This window comes from Musca domestica, unplaced genomic scaffold (assembly GCF_030504385.1).
Source record: "Musca domestica strain aabys unplaced genomic scaffold, Musca_domestica.polishedcontigs.V.1.1 13, whole genome shotgun sequence".
In the NCBI taxonomy this organism is placed as follows: Eukaryota; Metazoa; Arthropoda; class Insecta; order Diptera; family Muscidae; genus Musca; species Musca domestica.
In genome coordinates this window covers 3,021,078-3,036,816 of record NW_026712172.1, presented here as the reverse complement: position 1 = coordinate 3,036,816, position 15,739 = coordinate 3,021,078, and the positions used below count along the sequence as shown (strand labels likewise).

General features: G+C 40.6%; 1 protein-coding gene across 7 annotated transcripts in view; it reads right to left on the bottom strand.

Annotated features, from left to right (window-relative positions):
• The window catches only part of LOC101891437 (serine--tRNA ligase, mitochondrial), a 372,190-nt gene extending 357,312 nt beyond the window's left edge, over nucleotides 1–14,878 (bottom strand). For 3 of the 7 annotated variants that reach the window (XM_059118499.1, XM_005175534.4, XM_059118496.1), the window contains exons 1-2: nucleotides 14,742–14,878; nucleotides 14,134–14,689 (exon numbers count right to left, since the gene is read on the bottom strand). In XM_059118499.1, the coding sequence (XP_058974482.1) occupies nucleotides 14,134–14,689; nucleotides 14,742–14,746 (561 nt within the window). In that variant the 5' untranslated portion in view covers nucleotides 14,747–14,878. Of the gene's footprint in view, nucleotides 1–128; nucleotides 1,904–2,010; nucleotides 12,722–13,678; nucleotides 14,076–14,133; nucleotides 14,690–14,741 lie in introns of those variants that run through there. The other 4 variants (XR_009341569.1, XM_059118497.1, XM_059118498.1 and 1 more) reach the window with 4 other exon arrangements.
• Nucleotides 14,879–15,739: the final 861 nt, after the last annotated feature.

Genomic DNA, 15,739 nt, shown 5'->3' with positions numbered 1-15,739 from the left:
TTGTATTGTTAATATTTCAAAATAGCTATAATAATAGCTTGGTTGTAACTCAGAACGATGATAATTGCTTGTTTTAATTCATATACATGAAGGCTTGGTAACCTATCAGTTTGATTGAAACACCTTGGTAAATGTTAAATTGTTTATTATTGTTATTGTAATGTTTATTATTGATTAAATTTCGGTTCATATTATTAAATTAAATAAAGTAACACAAAACTTAACGTAGTTCACAAGGTTTCTCTTATTTTAAACTTACTAACAAAACAGACTTCATGTTCACTTCAATAAACTCAATATACTTTTATGTTCACTTCTAAACATATATTAGGTTGAACTTCTATACAGCAACTGCATGTACGCCTCATTTTCGGCGTTAAGTGCAAGCTCGTCAATTCACATGCGCCTATGCTAAACAAGTCTTCGTGTGGTCATGTTCAGTGGGAGACCATGTTCAGTTTTCATTCACATTACAATTAGTACATTACGCAACAATATATATAATGTAATGGAACACGAGTGCGTAGATGTATCACCTGTTTCATATATAATTCATATGTATATGTATTACGATATGACATACCAAATACAAACCTATCTCAAAGATTTAAGTCAACATTGCACATCATTATTATGACATTGAAGAATGCGAAGATCATCATAGTTGTTAAATGACAATCCCAGGAGTCATTAGCAAAACTAAAAATGATCACTACGCAACGAGCAATTGAATAAAAGGTGCCAGAGATGAATTCCAGATAATAATTCACCTGCGATAACAGTAAAGATACGACCACTATCTTTCTAACATGAAAATGCATCAATACAATACAGACTCAGTAGCTGAAACAATACACGGCAAAGCAAGACAGTAACTTCCGATAAATTACAATACCACCATTACCGTGGGTATTAAACAAAACCCCAGAGAATGCCTGCTTGGAAACTGACGTAGTGAAGTCGGCGTGGGTGTTTATAGATCTTGCATACTTTTAATCGCGCAAGCGACCTGCGGATGATAACAGGAGCATTTTTTATATATATAGGATTTGTGGTAAAGCTATGATGAGAAATGAGAGGCGTAAGGAGTAGTAATGATATTTCGCCTAAATTCATGCTCAATATGAATTGAGGCAGCTGCACCATACTGAACGTAGTTGGGCCAAAACTACCCTGGTTTGCTTAGGCAGCCGACGTTCTTGAGCTGTGGATAGGGGTGGACTCCGAGGATGGCTTTCATACTGTAATTGTTAACTACGTCTGCGACTGCATCAGTATGAATGCTATTCAGACCCGCTTGATAGGCATCATGATCTATAGGCTCTCTCTTATATCGCTGGACCTCGGTCTCTCTCTCTCCTTCCTGACACGCCTGGGTGCGGAAGTTCTGTCAACAAGGTTTCTTTATTATCTAGCGCCCTGAGGGCCTTTTTCCTACTTTTCAATTTATCGCAGATAGCTGTGACTTGCGCGGACGACTTGAACATGATGTCGAACATGAACCCAAGGATTTTGGGATAGCTAGTGGTCGGAATTATGTGCCCCTCGACCGGCACATTCAGCTCCATGTGGTAAATAGTGTGGTCGTTGATTTGGTGGCGTATATTTTCATATTCCTCACATGGAAGAAGGCTGCAAACTCCCCGAGATAGCTGTTCACTCTGACACATATGTCATCAACTATAGGACCCGACGCCATGATCGTACAGTCATCCGCATGTGTTACGATCTCGATGCCGTCTGGAGGGCGCGGATTTCTGGATTTCTCTGTAGAGGTTAAACAATTCCGGAGATATCTCCAAACGTTGGGGAACTCCTTGTTTCACTCTACGGGGCTTGGACTTATTTTTCCGGAATTCCACGTAAGACTGGCGTCCACACATATACGAGGGCGGTTCGGAAACTATCAATGAAAGAGAATAGTTAGTTGTTCAAAAAATTTTTATTTTTCAATATTATCTCCTGAAGCTTCGATACACTTAATCCAACGCTTTTCTATCAATTCTATACCTTGATTAAAATAGTTTTCCTTAAGTTCTTCAAAATAGTGGTTTACAACTGTAATTGCATCTTCATTTGAGGTAAAGCGCTTGCCAGCAAGGCATTTTTTTAGTTTTGCGAACAAGTAACAAGTCACTGGGAGCTAAATCAGGAGAATAAGGTGGGTGGTTAAGCAACTCGTACTTTAATTCGTTGACTTTAGCCATTGTTACAACATTCTTATTCGCTGGAGCGTTATCTTGATGAAAAATTATTTTTTGTGTTGTCCAATTATTTTTTGTGTTGTGACCAGCCTGTTGACTTCCACTGTCAGTTCACTGACTCGGGCATCAGTAGGGCTGGACCTCATCACGCTCTTTCGCTAATCCCGCTGCTTCTAATGGGAAATTTGGTCTTACTTCGGATATACGACCAGCAGGTATATAGCGAGCGGCTGCAGCTTTGATTATGTCCCGGAAAATCCAATTCGCTATCCGAACATCAGAAGGGTTGGATAGTTATCTGGAGCGAAGGTTTGTGTAATCTTTGAACTCAGGCCAATATGCTTTTCCATGATTAAGGAAAGTGCGGCGTTCAGAGATCTGCTGATTAAGAGGATTATCGGAAGATGGTCTAAGGTAATAGAAATGACGGGTTGCCAAGTCACGTCATTTATCAGACCGGGTGACACAATGGTTAAGTCTGGCGAACTGTAACACTCTCCTGTTATTCAGGTGGGACATCCTCGTTTACTGTGCGAAATATGGTTTACCGCGCAAAATGCCACAAATCATGATGGGCAATGAAGGTGGAGTCGATTCCTCGGTGGAACCGAATGAGACCAAAAGCTCATCTCGTTTAACGATGAAGAGGGGACGGTCGACAGAGGAACCACAACCCGAGGCTCCACCAGCTGCGCTATCTAAAAAGAAGGTAATGGTTGCTACGACTCAATAAGCTTCTGTAGAACTTAAGTCTACTAAAGCCAAAACTGAATCTACCAAACCCCAACCTTCGAACCAGCAGAAAAAGGAAATTTTCCCAAACTGTGTACCCGGACAACCTCCGTGTAGCAGTTATTGATCGTACTGAGCCGGAAGGCAAAATCAGCGAAAGTCGTTTAATGCTCATTGAGGACCGTCTGAAGGAGCTAGTTTTTCTAGGGGAAGATCCTAAGGGGCTGCACTGAAGGAATGAAGGTCATTTGCTGCGAAAACGAGGAGTCTAAAAACTTCCTTGTACCCGCAGTAGATGACTTTCGCGGACTTTGGGAGGAAAGCGAAATAGCGGCTGCATCCCTGAAGGATATACCCTGAAGAAAGGTATTATCAGCATTGGTGCCACCACTTTCGGTAGACACGGCACGTATGCTGATAATACTAGGAAAAAATCTCAATCTCTGTACGGACAACTGGCGATTAGTCTGTTCAAGTACAGATGGAGGAGGCCTGGTTATCAAGGTATCTGTTGATACTGCTGGCCAGGAATATCTTCAGGCTCATGGGGGAAACTGAATTTCGGCACGGGATGGATTCGACTCCGTCTGCCGAACTTCTCCTATCCCTCACTAAAACTGAAGTTGACATAGCCCTGGTCCAAGAACACTATATATTCAAAAATATCCTACTCTACCACCTACGGAGAAAAGGTTAGAACATGTATCGTCGCTAAAAAGAGTTTTAACTTAATTTTTCTTTACAATTTCAGCGAAGGAGACGCCACGACGGTTACGCTGGAGAAACGATCTGAAAGAATCCTCATTTTTGTCTTCCAATATCTATCTTATGAACACCCCAACCCGCCAGGCCAGGTAGTAGAAAAGCTGTTAACGGAGCTGGAAAGCAAGGGCAATCTCGTCGTTGGATACGACGCCAACGCCCACCACTTTCAATGAGGCAGTATGGATACCAATGCCAGAGTTGTGTCCATTTTTGATTATATCCTTAAACATAATCCCAAAATAGGTAAAAGAGGAAACGAGGCTACTTTTCAAAATGAACATAGGGAGGAGGTCATTGATCTCACCCTTACAAACATGGATAAATCTTTTACACTGAATTGGAAGGTTTCCGCCGAATGCTCCTTCTTGGATCATCGGAGGATAACATACCAAATCTCAGTAGAGGGACTGCATCAGAAACCTCATAGGAATCCAAGAAAGGCTCGATAGGACAAATACTTGGAGTTTACTGAGTTGATGCTGAAATCTACAAGTATTTTACCGGTAGCCACTGCCTCAATCATTGATGACTCCGTTATTTTAATAGCAAAGATTCTGATTGGTTGTTATGAGAAAACTTGTCCGCTTACCTTCCCTGGCAAAAGATGCCAAATTGTTTGGGGGTCTAAGGATATAGTTAAGCTCAGGAAAGTAAGCAGACGCTTATATAATAGGGCCAACAAGATAAAACTGAGTACGGACTGGGAAGCATACAAATATGCTTTCAACAGGTACAACAGGGAGATCAAGGGGGCTAAAAGGTTACCATGGGTGTGTTTTACTGAGTCTGTAGAAAATGCCAATGAAGCTTCCAGATTTCGTAAGGTTCTTTCAAAGGACCCTAAATCCATTGGATGCATAGAACAAGGAGATGGAAGTTGGACTGACTCTTTTCTAGAGACTCTCAATCTGCTAGCCAGCACTCACTTTCTCAACTGCACAGATGCGAGAAATGATTGACTGACAGAGCAATATAGTCAGCACTGTGGGGTAGTGGAGTTGAGTCTGATTGATAGGATTATAAGCACCCTCATAATTTTATGGGCGATAAACTCCTTTAAACCTTTCAAGTCTCCGGGACCGGACGGCATTGTTCCGCCATGTTACAACACGCATCGACGGTAATAATACCATTTCTGGATGTGATCTTTAGGGCTTGTCTACGCCTCTCTGTCATTCCATCACTGTGGAGGGAAATTACAGTCACTTATATTCCCAAATTATGTATTTCCAAAATACTACAGGCCTATCAGTCTTTCGTCTTTTTCATTGAAAACCCTAGTGAGAATAATAGATATTGAAATCAGATCTCAACTATCCTTGACTTCAATCAGCACTGATCAACATGCCTACACGAAAGGTAAATATGTTAAAACAGCGCCGCATGATACAGTGGGTTTTGTGGAGAAGAACCTGAACTACCCGTTCTTCACCTTGGCAGCCTTTCTCGATATAGAAGGCGCATTCAACAATGTTACACTTGAGGCAATTCATGGTTGCCTTATAAAACTTAGTTTACCACCACCCCTAATTGAATGGATTGATGTAATGCTCAGTAGCAGAATCATCAATTCATGCATTGGGGAGAGCTCTGTCAAGAAATCAGTTACTAAGGGTACCACACAAGCAGAGGTTATCTCACAATTACTCTTGCTTCTGGTGATAAACGATATCCTAAAGGACCTGGAACATGACGGAACAAAAGTAGTGGCTTACGCTGACGATGTGGTTCTGCCGATTGCGGTAGATTGGCACGATGCAGCGGACTCGGCGTGAGCTGGTATTTTTCAAAGGAGGTGGAAAATCCCAGATTTTTCGTTAGGTTAAGACTATCAACGGAAGCTAAGTACCTCGGTACTACCTTTAACCAAAAATGAAATTAGAAAAGGAATATCGAGGAGCGAGTGAAGAGATGCTTAATCGCTCTCTACTCTTGCAGAAACTCCATAGGTAAGAGCTGGGGACTTAAGCCACTTATAATCAAATGGATATATGAATCTGTAGTTCGACCAATTCTTACTTAGTTATTGTAGCAGTTTTACACGTTCTGTTGTTTTTTTTTTTTCGACTAATCCGGTTCTTCCTCAATGTCCAGGTTTAGGAATTCTGCTACCTTTATGGGCTGTAGCCATAGATCCTCTGGACGGAGTTGGGTAGGTTTGGCTGGACAATTAAACAAGTGCAGCGTGTTGTGCGGGCCTGTATCGCACGCTGGGCAGGCGTTCCGCACATCCTTATCAATTCGTGCCCAATACGAATTAAGACGGCTGCACCATCCTGAACGTAGTTGGGCCAAAACTACCCTGGTTTGCCTAGGCAGCCGACGTTCTTCAGCTGCAATGGATGGGGGGTGGACTCCGAGTATGGCATTCATACTGTAATTATTAACTACCTCTGCGACTGCATCAGTATGAATGCTATTCAGACCCGCTTGATAGGCTTCATGATCTAGAGGCTCTCTCTTATATTGCTGGACCTCTCTCTCTAGATCGTGCATGTCCTTCCTGACACGCCTGGGTGGGGGAGTTCTATCCACCATATGGTGGTTAGGGTGACTCCCGCGATAACACCCAAGCAGGTACTGCAACGAAAACATATGATTATGCTGACGTAAGGGAAGAACCTTCGTCTCCTCATGTAGGTGGTCCACAGGCGTCATGAGGAGGCACCCTGTTGCAGTTCTCAGGGCGGCATTCTGGCAGGTCTGAATACTTTTCCACTGCGTTGCACTTGTATTCGCCGACCACACTGGACCCGCATAGCTAACCACAGACCGACCTATCGCTTTATAAGAGGTCAACAAGGTTTCCTTATCCGCACCCCAAGTGCTGCCGGCTAGCGCCTTGAGGACCTTGTTCCTACTTTTCATTTTTTCGCAAATAGCTGTGGCTTGCGCGGAAGACTTGAACATGCTATCGAACGTAAATTATGGTCGGAATTATATGCCCCTCGATCTGCACATTCAGCTGTGTGCTCATCTCCGCAGTCCATGTGGTAAATAGTGTAGCCGTGGATTTAGTGGCGGATATTCTCATATTCCTCGCGTGGAAGAAGGCGGCAAGCTCCGCGAGATAGTTATTCACCCTGACACATATGTCATCAACTACAGGACCCGACGCCATGATCGTACAATCATCCGCATAAGTTACGATCTCGATACCGTCTGGAGGGCGCGGAATTCCGGAAAGGTAGAGGTTAAACAGTTCCGGAGATATCACCCCACCTTGGGGAACTCCCTGTTTCACTCTACGAGGCTTGTACTTCTTATTCCGGAATTCCACGTACGACTGGCGTCCACACATATAGTTGACTATCCAACGTTTCAAATATGGCCGGAGGGTAGTGTTCTCAACGTCCTCGAACAGCGTGGCATGGTTGACCGTATCAAAGGCCTTTGAAAGGTCGAGAGCCACCACTACTGTTCTGTGGCACGGCCTGTTCTGGTTGAGTCCTCGACTGATATGTGTGGATATGGTGTGCAATGCTGTTGTAGTGCTATGTAGTGGACGGAAACCGTGTTGATGGTTAGCAACTGAATAGCTTCCTCTGATACTGGGGAGGAGTAAGGCCTCGAGAGTCTTTGCTACTGGCGACAAAAGCGAAATTGGCCTGTACGATTCGCCATTGCTGGCATCCTTGCCAGACTTCAGTAGCGGGACCACCCTGCCCATTTTCCAGGCTTCGGGAACTATGTGGGTGGCTAACGACAAGTTAAGGACTTTGGTTAAATACTCAACTCCCGGCGTATCCAGTTGCTTCAACATTACCATTGATATTCCGTCCGGGCCCAACGCTTTAGATGACTTAGCGTTTCGGATGACATTCACAACATCACCCATCGTAAACTGTTTAGGTACATCCTCGGCGGGAAGAGCTCTTATACGACGTAGTACTCTTCGCCTCGCCCTATCACTCTCGGGGTGCTCGACAAATTGGCGGTTAAAACAGCCAGCGCACCTCTTCGGATCAGTCACAGTTACGTCGTTAAATGTGACTGCTGTCCTATCATCCTTTTTTCCAGGGTTCGAGAGTGACTTTACCGTTACCCACAGTTTACTCAAATCGGTTCCAATGTTGCAACACTTCAGATGGTCTAGCCACTTTTTCCGCTTATGCTCCTGTACCAACCGGTTGACTTCCACTGTCAGTTCCTTGACTCTGGGATCAGTAGGGTTGGTACGTCGGAGCTCATCACGCTCATTCGTTAATACCGCTGCCTCTGCTGGGAAATTTGGTCTTACTTCGGGTATTCGACCAGCAGGTATATAGCGAGCGGCTGCAGCTTTGATGATGTCCCGGAAAATCCTTTCAGCTACCCGAACATTAGAAGGATTGGGCAGTTCTCTGAAGCGAAGGTTGGTGAACTCTCTGAACTCGGGCCAGTGGGCTTTCCCATGGTTAAGGAAAGTGCGGCGTTCAGAGGTTATGAAATCGGGCGATCTGCTGATGGAGACGATTATCGGGAGATGGTCTGAGCCAAGAGAAATGACGGGTTGCCAAGTCACGTCATTTATCAGACCGGGTGACACGATGGTTAAATCTGGCGAACTGTGACACTCTCCTCTAATTCGGGTGGGGGCATCCTCGTTTACCGTGCAAAATGTGGAGCAGTCAATCTGCTCTGCCAACGCTGATCCCCTCTGGTCATTACCTAGGACGGAATGCCACAACTCATGGTGGGCATTGAAGTCCCCTAGTACCAGGCGGTTATTGCCTTCCAAAAGTGGGCTTATATTAGGCAAGTATCGCGGTTCACAGCTATTAACCGGCGGGATATACACATTAAGCACCTCTACCTCGGCAGTACCACACTTGACTGCTACCCCCATACACTCCATGTACGGGTCACTAGAGACTAGCTCAAGCGAGATAGGTCTGTATTGAACAGAATGGTGTATCAGGAACGCTAATCCCCCACCTCCACTTCTGGTGCGATCTTTCCTTAATACGTTGTAACCATTGCAACGTTGTAAGCTACAATTTTCATTGAGCTTGGTTTCCTGCACCGCTGCGATCTTAATATTCCTCCGATTCATAAAATCCACTATCTCATCAATTTTACCTCGGAGTCCGTTGCAATTGAACTGCAAGAATGATGCATTGTCCGGAATTGGAACAGCAAAATGTGGCGTTAAGGGCTGCGGTAAATGTTGCTGTTCTGGAGACTGCGGGGGAGTCCCATACTCTGACGACGACTCGGAAGGTGACGACGAGGTCGTGGACTCACTGGGGACTACGTTGGTGCAGCACGAAGCAACATAGTCCCTATCGCTATAGTCTCGCAACCGGGTTAAACCGGAACAATTTCTAAAATGCACCCATCCTCTGCATCCATTACATCGCACCGAGACTGATCTATGGTGGATGGTGTTTTGGCAAACCGTACAGAACCATGGTCCGGGGTTTTCCTCAAGCCCGGCACGGACCAAAAGAATCCGGAGCAAGCATTCCGGGATGTGCTGCTCCCAAAACAGAAAAATAAACAAACACGAACATGTATATACTGGGTTGGCAGCCGCTGGCCGAAACTGGAATGTTGTTGTTTCGGGTCAATCCGGTGTCGTAGAACCCGCTGCCGTGGGATTGATTCTTACTTAGTGGGCTATTGTGGTGGCAAGCTTTTGGCAAAGCTACATTCAGCAAAAACATTGATAAAGTCCAAAGAGTAGCATCGTTACTAATTACAGGTGCCTTTAAAAGCACACCCCAATCTGCACTTGACACCCTACATAACCTTAAACCCTTAAGTCTTTTTGTAGAGGAACAAGCTGCTAGGTGTGCCCTACGACTCAATGAACTTGATCAAAGGCGGAGTCAGTTCTCTTGGACAATATTCTTAAGTATGTTGAGGGTATGGGAGGTCGGGCTATAACCAGTGATTTTATATTACCCAGGCAACGTTTCCAAACACTGGACATCCATATACCAAACAGGGACATCTGGACCCGGAACACACCACCTTTTAACGGTAAAGCCCGCTATGCCGATGGTTCAAAGATGGAAAGTGCACGGGAGCTGGAGTCTTCTATAAAAGCTTGAATATACGGAGATCCGGAGAAATGCTATGGAAAAGTTTAAGACATCTGTCAAACTTTGTTGGGTCCGTGGTCATTGTAACATATCCGGCAATGAATCAGCAGATGAATTGACCAGAGGCGGATCTGAGTAGATCCAGAGATCGATAGCTCAGTGAACGATTGTGTCACTTCTTACAAGTATTTTTATCAATTAGCCAGAAGATTAAAATGGCTAAAGACAATACGCTGATCACAACGTGGATACACTTTCACACTCTTCTTAAACTTAAACTTAAACCTTTTCTCCAAATAGGATGAACACAATGGGCCAGCAGATCACCGAGTGGAGTGGCTGTGTTTTAAACAACTACGTATCCTTTAACCTAACCCTTATCATGTGTATTAATGACATCATGCAATCAGTTGTTGACAGCTGATGCTGTCTGTTTTTGTATGACATCCATGTTGTCTTCAGAGCGGTTGATAATTCATAGGTTAGATAATTGGTGAACTCTATTGCCTTTTCTCCTTCACCGTGGATTTCTTTTAATGGATTTGTGATCAACTGGAATAAAACTAAAGCTACATTGATCAATACCCATGGTAATGGATAAGTTTGGACACCGTGATTGTGGATCTTGTGGATGAAATGAACACGTGGACAATGAAGATGACTTACTGAGGTCTTCATTGGCCCAGCAGGAAGCAATTTCCCTATCGTTATACTCCTGTCTCCGATTTAAGCCACATCAATGCAACCACTCAATGTATCCGTTACATCTCACCGAGACTGATCTGTGTAGAAGCGATTATGACAAACGGAGCAGAACCATGGTCCGGGATTGGCCTTAACACCCGCTCGGCCATGGATAAAACATTTCGGGTAATGTTGCTCCCACATCAAAAAAACACGAACATGTATTTGCAGGGTTGTCGGTTACTGGTCGAAGTTTGGTTCCTTCGAGTCAATCTGGAACATAGAACCGACAGTCCAAGGGGTTTGATTCAAATTTAAGGGTGTTACGCTGTTAGTTACTTCTTCTGCTCTAATTTCTGAGTAATAAAGTAGTTATTTTCTGTTATAACTTCAATCTGCTGCACATCCCCATTGAAAAAAAAATCAAAGTCAACGGGGAAAAGATAATTTTATTATATAGTGCACATAGAAAAATGTAACCAAATTTGCCATCGAAGTGAAATAAGCATGCATACATATGCATCTTTATATACTACCGTGATATATAGGGAATAAAAAGGCATGAAAAAATGATTCATTAAAGTTTTTATGTTTTTGTTTAGAAATATGTAAGAATATATTAATTGTTGATACGCTAATGAATAATTGGTTTAACAAATGCTATATTGCAAATAATTAGGGCAGTTTGTGGATCATTATATCCGGGTGCGTATACGGATTATTTGCGTCGTTATGTTCGCATATAGCTCAGGAGAGTTGTTAAAAAAGAAACAAGTAAAATAGAATCTAATTTCGGTCGGGCCGAAGTTTAAATAACCTCCACCATTTGCAACTAACTTGCAAATTGTTATAAAAATTCTGTTGCAAAATGCTACTAAAATTTTAAAAACTCCATGGATCTGCACAGATAATTATCAGTCACAGAAAGTAGTATCTATTTGCCATATTTAAAATTTAAAATAATTCCGATGAAAAGTGTAAATAGAATTTTCAGAACACCGAATACCTAGAGGTACCGTTATATGACGGCTATACGAAAACGCGGACCTACCACGAACTCCATATAATTCTGTTGATCAATATGGCTAAAATCTTCACAAACCCGAATATAGGGATATACCATACTATATGGGGGCTATACGAAGAGGTGGACATGTAGACATTTTTAGAAGTAGAAGGTGGTGCCCATTACGGTGTTCAAATACAAAACTTGAAACATTCTGGTGAAAATTGTAAAAAAAAACATCAAAAAATACCCAATTTGCGGCGGTACTGTTATATGGGTCTTATATCAAAACTTTGAACTATATGTACAGTTCCCTGCATGGAGCTCTCCTACAAACCACGTGGAGCGAAAATTATAAAAACTTAATTTGTACTGATTCAATTTTATCAGAGTAAAATTTATAAAGTGGCCTTCGCAATATAAAGCCATATTCTAATACTGTACAAACCAGATATAATAATATACTTTGAGTTACGTAAGGATCATCAACCTCTTCGTACGGTGAAGACTAATAAAGATTTTGCTTCAATAACGCAATAATCAATATCTGTTAAGATAATACGAGAAAAAATATTTATTTTCTTAACATTACAATTATAAGAAACTTTAAAATGTTTTGGGGTGTAAGATGAAAAAAGTCGACAAATAAACTAGCAATCTCTGAGTTATGATCTCATCATATTAAATGTTGGAGTTTACAGAGTAGCATATATTCCTTGCGGAAAAATACTTTAAAAAATTCAGCGCAGTACTCGACTTTTAAAACAGTAAACAGATCTATATTTTGTTTAATTGTCGGTACAGAGATAGATAATGCAAATTACGTTTCTCATAAAATGTTGAAAGACATGAGCCAATGTTGTCATTATGACGCAATATAGTGCTCGGTAAAAGAAAGTGAAGTTTGTTTTCCCAAAGTTACGCCTATCAATCCAAGCATGAGCAGAAATAAATTAAATGAAGAGTTTCTCAATCCAAGATTTATCAACAGGATGTACATAGGGACCGGATATCCAAGTTAGTTAGAATCCCTTACACAAATTAACGAAAAATAGCCTGTAAGCAATGAAGACACTTAACAAATAAATCGCACAGTTTAAAAAGATTTCAAGTTCAGAATTAGGTGAAATATATGAAGAAGTTAAAAAGATAGCGTTAACTATGACATTTCATTTTGCACAAATAGTTTTTCTCATTACGCTATCCCTTCTCTAAACATGATAATTATCAATGAATAACTCAGTGTCCAGAACATTACATTTTAGCCACGTTTCAGAAACATCACATTTAATTACGTTTCAGTGATTATTTTATATTCAGATCATTTAACTATTATTTTATTTCATTCGCCGTAGTAATCAATTTCCTTTTACTGCCTAAAAGTAATTCTAAATTTTGAATGAAAAAAAATTTTAGTTTAGGGAATTTTTTTGAAAATTATATATTATCCCAACCTCTAAACGTCATCGCATAAGAAAATCTTTTGGAGCAAGGTGAGTTTAAGGGCTACGCTCGATCTTTTTGAAATTTTTACCGCAGGTAGATATTTTTAATTTATTAAGGGAAACAATTTTTTGAGGGGGAATACTCGATTACCCGGTTATTTGACCCGAAAGTTTGGATACACCATCCGGTTTTTATCCGGTTCTACAAAATCGTTACCAACAAAATGGGTATAATTTGCACCTTTCTTCTCTGGGGTATGTCCAACACTGACTACGCGATCCTAAACTTTATTCTCTAAACTTTATAACTTTTTTAAGTAGCCGGAATTCGACTTTAAATTCAATATCAATAAATCTATATACAAAGCTATAAAGGTTAGATACTTATTAGTGGAGAAAATCGCAATTTCATGATTTGCAACACGAATATCGTCGGAACTAAAAGAGATATCATTGGTACCATTTCATCATATGGTATCATTTTAGAAAGGCCAGAGTAGACTACAATGAATGTTGCCGTTTTTAATATCCCATAATAGGTCCATATTCAAAAAGTTCCGCTACAAAAATAACAATTTTCTTGTATTACTCTAGAAATTTTCTTGTATTACTGTGACCCATCATATGACCACTTGTTAGATAGGTACAACCGGATAAAAACCTGTAAACCTGGCTGAATAAATCCGGATTAAGGAATAAATTCTAATTATGTGAGACAAATCAACACTGATATACTGATCAAGAATATTTATACTTTGTGGAGTCTAAAAGCTTTTTTCGAGGCGTTACACACGGATTGGCAAATTTAATATACACTCTATACTATGTTGGAGGGTATTAAAAGTATAAAGACATAAGCGAATGATATTCAATGAATGTTTTTAGTCTTTCTTTAAACATATGTATGTATGTATATTAATAGCAGGAACGTACCAAAAAACAGTATTCGGGCAGTGGGCCTCATTGTAAAAATAAGAATGTTCAAAAAGACGAAAATATTTCGGTATCGGAAATTGATTTTAAATATAGATGTTTTCTGTTCGGCTCCTGGAGAGATCTTTCATTGAGCGGTACTACCTTATCAACGCACATCGAACAATAATATTGACATGTACCTTTTGGAGTACCAAAGACTGACTGAACTTTCAAAGAGCTCTTGTTCTGCATCGTGGTACTTCTGACAAAGTTTTCAAAATGATCCTCTGGCGCCCTAAAGCCTGCATTTAGTCCCTTTTTCTTTAAACTTATATAAACAATGTTTTTCATACTTGCGTTCTTTCGCCATCGGTCTGCATACCACACCCTTCTATTGTGCTTTTTGGCAAAATATCTGGCACAGAAATTATATCGAAATCATTATCTTGAAGATGGCCTACAGCATACTCCTTTATGGCGTGCTCCAATTCTGCCAATTTCCCGAACAAGTAATAACTTTTGTGGCCCGTATAATTTCCCAAATGGTCCATACGAAATATGTTCATATATTTCGAAGCCTCGGAAAATTCTGTAGCTTTCTCATTATAATTGTTGGGTTCAAAAATTTCTATTTGTTTAGGTTCAGTTCCGTATTCTCGCAGTCTAGGGTGAGTTGAATTTGGTAGTTTTAAAAGTTCTGTTTTCAATGTGTCATATTCACAGACTGTTTTTAAATTGTTTACAAGTTCACGTAAAAGCTGAACATTATTATTGTGTTGCCGTAACACAACATTTTCTTCTATTTTGTCTAAGTATGATGCTGTTAACTTTTTCAGCTCTTCCGGAAGATATTTCATGTATTTGCTGGTAGAAGAAAATGATCGCACTACCATTTTTAAGCGTAAATGCCTTAAAAATTAATAAATTAATGCAAAAAAAATGGAATTACAAAACTCTTTACCTCATTGTCAGGAAACTATGAATCGATTTTTAAATAGTGTAAAAATGCGTATGATATATGATCTGCCCAAGAACCTGGAAGAATGTAATCTGGGTGTAGTTAGCAACATTGCTAACTATTGATAACTTCGGTTTTCCTAAAACTACTGGGTGATTCAGAACATTGAAATTTTATACATAATACTTTTTTTCAACGGTGCGATACCAAAAAACTGGAACCAATTTAATAACAAATTTAAATAAAATAAATAAATGTAGTTTGATATGCATATAAAGAAATTTTTGAGCGATTTGAAAATTTAGATAAGGCAACTGAGAGTTAATCGAGAAAATTGGTGTAAGTCTACATTTTTACGCTCTATAAGATCAGAGCACGGATAATGTTGAACATTTTCCATGATTCTGCTGAAAATACGACTAAAACGTTAGCTGGATCATAGCTACACCAAATGGTCCTTAGTTGAAATTATTTTAAGACTTAAGAATCGAAATCCCAGGTGTCCTCATAAAACAATTAACATTATGTGACTTGAATATTTTGAATAAATGACTGGAGTGAAATCGAAGTACGATTTTATTTAGGATTCCATATATATTAGCCACACACTAGCGTCAATGTATACACCACATTTTAAGACATAGCCCGTTTCTACCAATACAAAGACCCTAGAATCCCGGATAGAATTCAACAATCTTCAAAGACTTTCTTTGAATGTTTATGTGAATCGCACAAATCGAGTTGAGTAGTTTGCCAAAATTGTGATTGCACGAAATATGCCTTATTTGGAGGGAAACTAGCCGCAATTGGCTTTATTTTTTGTCCGGGCGGCCAGAATTTTGTCACAAAGCCGAAACCAAATTTCACAACACACATCACAACGACCGTTGATAACTGATCTGCAAGAAAGATATTAAAATAAGTTTAAAATAAGTCGAAAAAGATACGCACAGCGCACAGTACAGGTAGTAGTAATCATGGTAGAAGAATATAGGTAGATG